We start from the raw sequence: 7446 nt of genomic DNA, 5'->3' as shown, positions 1-7446 counted from the left end.
GGACCGGTACCGGTCCGCGGACCGGCGGTTGGGGACCCCTGGTCTACAGGGCTCAATGTGCAACGACATCCTGTCCTCGTGTTTCTGCATGTGGTGCACCTGGTGTCAAATGCACCGTGAAGTTCCGCAAGAAAAACCCCACCGTCATCAACATGCAGCCTGCGCCCCTCTCATCGGTTCTTGAACCCGACCAAATGCAAGCAAGATGTCACCTGCTTTTTTTCATGGCTAATGTGACTAAGTTGCAGCAAACAGCTACATAGATGAGCATTGTGGGTGCATAAACTGCTGAAGAAGGCTCAGGATCCGTATCTGGCTCTGTTGGCGTATAGAGCTACACCGATCGCAAACGGCTACAGTCCTGCACAACTCCTCATGGGCAGAAGACTGCGCACCCCAATGCCCCAGCATCCTTCTCTTCTCGACCCAGAGCTTCCGGACGGCACTGTCGTTGCAACAAAAGAAAGGGAGAAAAGAGGGAAAGACACTGCAAGTTTCAACAACAGACACCGTGTGAGAGATCTGAGTCAACTCACTCCAGGACAACCAGTGTGGATCACTGATGCAAAGTCTCAAGGCACAGTGGTTTCCTCCCACTCAGCCCCACGTTCATATGTCGTGGAGAGCCCTTCAGGCACCCTCAGGAGGAACAGACACCATCTTGTCCCTTTTCCAGAGACTGTTCGACACACACCTCACACACCGACACCCAGCACTGCACCACAACCAAGTGAGCCTACAGTGGGTTCTCCAGAACGCCCCATATCACGTCCAGCACCGGCTCCCGAGGGACCTGTGTATTAAAAAAATAATCAAAAGTTACCAGTTACTGAAGTAAATACAGGTGAGTAATCATTGTCACGCACTTGTTCTTACTAACGTAATAATTTGGAGTTGTGGTATTTCTTGACAATTACTCCAACGTCAGTTCTGAAGAGTCACTGACTCAATCGAACATGGCAAAAAACGTTATTGTCAAGCTGCCGGAGTTTTGGGAGATGTCCACGGCTGAGCCGGGTTTACACAGATAGAGGCTCAATTAACCCTGCACGGGATGACAGATGACGACACTTGTTACTCCTATGCTGTTTCACCACTAGAGAGTGCCACTGCTCAGAGTGTGATGAGCGATATTTTTAAGGTGAAAGAAACAGTTTTATCCATGTGGTTGATGTGGCTATGTGGCTTTCAAATGAGAGTGACTGGTCAAAGATGGCGTCAAGGTTACGGATATGGGTAGAAGCTGGAATGCTAGAGCCGTCAATCGAGAGTGAGAAATCAGGCCAGGATGTGTGAAGTGATTTCGGGCCGATGATGAAGATTTGTTGTTATCGAGTTTGAGGAAGTTGGTCTGCATCCATTTTTTTTTTATGTCTATAAGGATGGTAGACGAAGTGGGAGCAGTGACGGATGAATAGTGTTAGTTGCTGTGAGAACCAAAAGGTAGAAAAGCACTATACAACTTTACCATTTACTCCTGGACCATACTTTCTGAGAACCACTCATTGACACAACAAAATTCAGTTAAAAAAAAAAACATTTGAACAAAAAAATGTTGGGCACTTTCGCGAGGAAAATGAAGTTAACACAGTTTATGCCTTTGTGGGACACATAAAATGATGTGGCCGGGCAGATCTGGCTCCCTGGCCTTGAGTTTGACATCTATATTGTAAAGTAATGGTAACTACAGTACTCTTATCGGAGAGCAATTTATAGCTTCTTTACCCATCTCTGGTGGTTCATCTGTCAAGTGAAGGGCTGTATCTTTCTGTGAAGATCAAATAAGGTTTAATAATTAAACACGCAAGATTGTGTGGTTTGGATATGTCATCGAAATTACTTCACAAAGACAAAATTCGAACTAGTATTTGTCTTTTCTCCCTTGGCTTTATAGGGATGCACGAAGCAAGCAAGATCAGATTTAACTGTTGTTTTATGTCCACTAGGGGGCAGCCCATATTCAATTAAGACTGGACTGTAATGTCCTACTCATACGATGAAACTAGATCATATTTAAAATTTGTTTTATGTCAATGTTTTTATTTTTCAGATATGTTATTACATTGGCTTCGGTTGTTTTTTCCCCTTGTATAGGCTGTAAAGTAAAATGTGTTTCTGTATTTTGTGTTTCGTTTTTTTTTTTTTCAAATGTGTAAGGACTCCTGAGCATCCGGGGAAACGTGAAAGTCCAGAGCTGGCAATATAGCTCCAAATGGTTGAACTCTCTGAGGCAGACAACACAAAATATTATGCAAGTATAACTTCACCTATAACACACACTGTGATCCAAAATGTTTACCCTGGTAAAAATATGAATAAGGCAGATTAATAGTGCAATACATTAAATAGAATTAGATATTACACAGAAATTCTAATGAATCAAAAGAAAATTACATCCACATTACAAAGGAGGTTTAATCTTTTTTTTTGTGGTTTTGGAGTTGATCTTTTGACTTCCAATATGCATGCCAGTTGTACTGTATACACATGAAGTTCAACAACAAAATGGTAAAAACAAATAAAAATTAAAATAATACATCAATGAGCTGAAAGATCCAAAAATAGAAAATTGTTCCACATACCTAAACCTTGCAAAACTCACCATGTGCAGAGTGAGTGATTTTTTTATCATATTCGTTGTTTTTTAATCAGAGATTCATGTCAAAGAGAGACCAACCTGCTATAGATTATTTTGATACTGTCATAAATGGTATCAAATTTTTCCAAATATTACAACACATTCACCTTGATCCTTCTCAAAAACCTTTCTTAGCATACTCTCTTTAGTACAGTACTCGGCAGTTTTGGGGGAGTTTTTGTTGACAGATTTCAGAGCCCAGAAACCAATTAGAGAATACCTGATTCACAACCGTTGATATAAAACCAAAACCCCAGAGTTGTCAAAGTCTATTTGAAGACCATATGGATTTCACTGTTGCTCTGAATGAAATGCCATCATCTGCCTGACGAATAAACACACATCTACTTTCTCTGAGCAGCCACCAGTCAACGCTCATTTTGTGTTTGGAGAGAAGTGGGTCCTTTCACACAATGCGTCCCCACCTGCCAGTGCTGAGCGTTCCCCAGCCCGATGGTGGCGGATTCTGCCTTGGAGCTTTGGGCAGGCGCCGACCGGCTTTGGACACCGCAGAGTGAAGACGACAAGCCATTGACTCGGAGAGGCGGCCAATGACAGTTTTTCCTCCATTCTGAATGAATGGCGAAATCACAATCACACTACTTCATGAAATTGTAATTATGGTTCCACCCGCTTCAATGTTAATGTAAAAGACAAAATATGAGGACTGTATACATTGTATCTTTGTCTTGATGGCAGGCGACTGTCTCGTTGACTCATCAAAATCTTGATTCTTTTTTCCATAATCGCCCAGCCCGAGGATGGTATGATAAACAATTCCTTATCAGCCATCTTGTTGGCTTTCTGTGACGCCACTGACAATAAGAGTCAGAATCAAATGTTCTTCTCAAAAAACAGATTAATTTACACTTTGCATTCATATCAATTTCCTAAGTTATTTTTTTGAATATTGAGTTAATATAAATGAATTGTGGCAGAGTATGAAGGCATCCAAGGATCCATGTGGAAATATCAGGAAAGTCACAGGTATCCATATTTTCCTCAAATTGTGGGGTGGCCAGAAAGTTATAGTCGGGGTGGCTATGGGCAGTACGTTGCTACACCACTGCCTCAGTTTTCAGGTCTCACACGAAGTGAGGCAGTGATTTCCTATTTTTCAAACTCAGAGATCGACAGTACCGGTCTTGTATCGGGTTTATTTCATTCATGTTAGGATCTGGCTGTTGCTCATCGTGTTACGCGCGTGTGTTTGCACGTGTGAGTCGGATGACAAAAAAAAAAGTGTTGCGGTTAGTTACTGCAGGCTGGAAAAGGTGTGTGGTTTTGCGATGACGACGCTGAACTGGTCGAATACAGGAGGTTGGCGATTTGAAAAGTCGATCTTGGGTGAGAAAAAGTTCAGACACCTTTATTTTTACTTTCATTTCTCTGTACGCATTCAAGTTTGGCAGCATTTTTCAGCAAAGCAGTCCTACCTTACTCAAGGTGACGCTACTTGGATCACTTCATTCACTGCACCTGCACCAAGACAACATTAATCTTCGTCAGGTAACGATGGCGCAATTACATGTGTTTAAGAAAAAACTGTAAAAATAACTAAAAATACATGAGAGATAATTTGCTAATGTTTTTCAAGCTCCAATTTTAACATTGAGTTGCAGCCGTCATCAGAAATTTGGCACAGTTCATGCCAGCGATAGGTCGGTGTTTTTATTCTTTGGCTTTGACTCAGCATGAGACTCGGCACTGTTTTAATGTTATTAATCTACTGTTTCAACTGTCTGTTTTTGTCAATCTGGTGGTGACTTTATGTCCAGCACTTTGGATGCAGCTGAGGTTGTTTTTAAAGCGCTCAGTTGAGTTGAGTCATTGCCCTGTTCGGAAATGACCCTAAAACCAGAATGACGAATGAATGCATTTTATTTGAAAACCTGAATGTAATACAGCTCATGTTGCTTATTTTTAAGTAACCTGCATTCTATAAAGTGTATTACACGTCAGGTTGAAATAATTGTTTTACATTTTCAATGGACACTTTGTTTGAAGAGCTGCCTTTTTCAGTGGAAACAGAAACATAAATCCATCTTCGGATCGGCTTATCCTCATGAGGGTCACGCGCGTGTTGGAGCCTATCCCGGCTATCTTTGGACAGTAGCCGGGGGACACCCTGAACTGCATGCCACCTAATCGCCCAAATTCACACTCAGTTGAATGCACTCAATGACTCTTGAGGCATATTGTTGTCCTTCTCGTCTGTCAAGCTCTGAATTATTACTGTTTTTATTATTATTATTATAGGGTTTTTTTTTGTTTGTTTTGTTTTTTGCTGTAAGGCTTAAGTGTTGGTGCTCAAGTTCTTCAAACAGAGATGGCCTCCCAACCAGCTCTCACCGACTGGAATACTGACCTCTTTGACTGCTGTGAAAGCGCCAGTACTTGTAAGTCATATGGTAGCGAAAACAGCATCAGATCGCCAAGTCTCACCACGGGTTTCTCGATGATGACATCTTCGGTTTTGTTTTTGCTCAGGCTGCTACGGTTTCTGGTGCTGTCCTTGCTTGGCATGCACAGTCGCAGGAAGATATGGAGAGAACCGATGTCTTCCGTTGTGTGACATCATCAGCCCTGCCGTGTGTGTCATTTGTGAGATCCCTCTGTTTGTGCCGCCCGCAGCCTTGTCTCTGAGAGCAAACATGCGAAGCAAATACGGTATCAAGGTAAGGTGGCTGAAGCTGGAAGCCATTTGTGAAAAGTACAGATTCATTCCCAACTTTCAGATTCATTCTGTGCCTTTCTCCCAGGGCTCCCTCTGTAAGGACATTGCCACGAGCTGTTTCTGCGCGTGGTGCAGCTGGTGTCAGATGCACCGTGAGCTGAAATACCGAAGCAAAAATCCAACTGTCATTAACGTGTTCAACCAAACTGTTGTCTCGCAGCCTCCACCTGTCGTAATCATGAACCCAAACCAAGCGCCTCCTTATGTTCCTCACTACTAGGACATATCATATGCAGCTATGATGAGAGGTATCGACTTTGTTTTTATCTGCGGTCAGTCTGGACTTGATCAGTGTTTCTTTTCACTTGTTTAATGATCATCATGACCTTGATTACACCAATTGATACTATAACAATCCCTGTCAGAGATTCATTTTCATATTTGACAACACTTCCAACAAGGCGCATGCAGGAATAGTTGTTAGGGTTATATTGTCGATGTTTTAAATGATGTATTCTGTTCCATTATTGTTTTTTTTAATGTGAAAGGTTCTGTAAAAAGTACTTTGTAACGGCTGCAGGTGGTGTGAAAGCACGACATAAATAAAGATGCATTGTATTGTAAAAAATATTAACCACGCGTCACTAAATAACCCAATCTTAGATACGTATGTGACGGAATGAAGGTGACAAAATTGACGACCAAATCATTCAAGGACCACAGCAACTGCATAGCAACTGATCAAACTCAGAATCAGATTTATTGGCCAAGTCTGTAAAACACAAGGAATTTACCTTCCCAGTCACACCCCATCCAAAGAAACAGAAACAAAAACAATGACCAACAAAGGGAGACAGAAGGTGAAGACTGGCGGTTTGCTGTTTCGCGCCCGGAGAACTTAAATGTTAAAGCCAAACAAGAGGGCAGGGGAGGAAAACAAAGAAAGACAGACTAACTATTCTCCTCGAAAGGGAGCATGGCTTGAGCCTGAGGAAAAAAAAAACTCACCACATCAAGGAATAACCTGGAACAACATGTTTCTTAATTTAGTATAGTGTCAGTGTAACAATGACCAAGCCTACGCTAAAGGTTTCTTTCTTGCTAGCTTGATGTTGCCTTACTTCGCATTTGACTGATTTCGATGAGACCTTTGGCTTGGACTCAGCCCGCGAAGTGCTGTCTGTACAGAACCGTATGAGGCGGTCCCTAATGTTCCGTTCACATGTGATTCATATTATTTTTATTTAAATCTGAACTTATTAAAACAATGAATTATAACTATCGCGATAATATTTTTCAACAGCCAAGACAGTGGCCTGATTGCAGCCCAATGGAGTGCAGTGTCGGTTGGCGACTACTTGGCCGGAATCGACTTAAAGCAATTCTTTAAAAATGTAGCTGATTTCATTTACAATACTGTCGAATCACTGGAAAATGGGCTATCCCGAAAAAAATGCCACTATTTCGAAAGAGTGAATGTTCTATATCTGGAAAATTAAAAAAGAGTCGACTCCAGTCACACCCTGGTTGATTTCAAATCCCTTTCTAAAGCCTGCCATGCTATAAATACTTCTTGATCCAGCTGCATACAAGTTGACCGACATAAGTGGTTGACCCTGTCATCCTGCTTGTGGTTTTAGTTGTAAATACTTTGCTCAAGCGAAAACACGTTCAAGAGCTATTTGCAGCTCCCTCCTGGCTATCATAATGTAGATCCTCAGTCAGCTACATGGTGCTAGCGGACACCGGGGAGCACCCAAGGACCACATGAGCAGCCTGTGAGACTGTTCAAAAATTAAGTCGCCAGTGAAGGGACATTGTAATTTTCTAGGATCGTTGTAGATGTGAACCCAAAAATACATTTGGAAATGCACTTTCAGAAATGTGTTTCGAACTTATCAGTTTCCCACCAGGTTGAATCCTAATAATTATTGAGAAATTATTAACATGATCACAGCTACACATTGCGGAATATCATTATTAATAATATACAATTCGGGGAAATTTGAAAACATTTCAGGAGCGTGCATCAAAGTGTTCACCCTTTCAATCAGTTTTCATGAAGTGATTCTCAGTTTCAAAAAGGTTGTTGATCCCGGCTGTAAATATGCTTGCTTTTGAACCGATTTCC

At 41.7% G+C, this 7446-nt stretch overlaps 2 protein-coding genes and 1 long non-coding RNA gene across 4 annotated transcripts in view; 2 read left to right on the top strand and 1 right to left on the bottom strand.

Annotated features, from left to right (window-relative positions):
• The window catches only part of LOC109519001 (cornifelin homolog), a 14460-nt gene extending 14181 nt beyond the window's left edge, over positions 1-279 (top strand). Inside the window, exon 4 of the mRNA XM_019875223.1 lies at positions 50-279. Coding sequence (XP_019730782.1) covers positions 50-184 — 135 coding nt within the window. The 3' untranslated portion in view covers positions 185-279. The remainder of the gene's footprint in view (positions 1-49) is intronic.
• LOC109519002 (uncharacterized) overlaps positions 1-2919 on the bottom strand; it is a 17752-nt gene extending 14833 nt beyond the window's left edge. The window contains exon 1 of the long non-coding RNA XR_002168858.1: positions 2765-2919. This is a non-coding gene — a long non-coding RNA (uncharacterized LOC109519002). The remainder of the gene's footprint in view (positions 1-2764) is intronic.
• Positions 2920-4022: 1103 nt separating this feature from the next.
• Positions 4023-5945, top strand: LOC109518999 (cornifelin homolog B-like). Of its 2 annotated transcripts, none has more exons than XM_019875219.1 (4): positions 4023-4147; positions 4933-5037; positions 5129-5316; positions 5401-5945. In XM_019875219.1, exons 2-4 carry the CDS (start codon positions 4968-4970, stop codon positions 5593-5595), a joined length of 453 nt encoding a protein of 150 aa, XP_019730778.1. In that variant the 5' UTR covers positions 4023-4147; positions 4933-4967; the 3' UTR covers positions 5596-5945. The 2 variants fall into 2 exon arrangements, with proteins under 2 accessions (XP_019730778.1, XP_019730780.1); XM_019875221.1 differs by having other exon boundaries at positions 4030-4147; positions 4929-5037.
• Positions 5946-7446: the final 1501 nt, after the last annotated feature.

This window comes from Hippocampus comes, unplaced genomic scaffold (assembly GCF_001891065.2).
Source record: "Hippocampus comes isolate QL1 unplaced genomic scaffold, H_comes_QL1_v1.1 scaffold132, whole genome shotgun sequence".
NCBI lineage: Eukaryota > Metazoa > Chordata > Actinopteri > Syngnathiformes > Syngnathidae > Hippocampus > Hippocampus comes.
This window is presented reverse-complemented; position numbering and strand designations above follow the sequence as displayed.

What these genes read in the sequence shown, in the direction of transcription:
- LOC109518999 (XM_019875219.1), top strand. Translation starts at nt 4,968, where the DNA reads ATGGCCTCCCAACCAGCTCTCACCGACTGGAATACTGACCTCTTTGAC. An exon ending in CTGTGAAAGCGCCAGTACTT is followed by an intron (nt 5,038 to 5,128) that starts GTAAGTCATATG and finishes GTTTTTGCTCAG; the next exon opens with GCTGCTACGGTTTCTGGTGC. An exon ending in GAAGCAAATACGGTATCAAG is followed by an intron (nt 5,317 to 5,400) that starts GTAAGGTGGCTG and finishes CCTTTCTCCCAG; the next exon opens with GGCTCCCTCTGTAAGGACAT.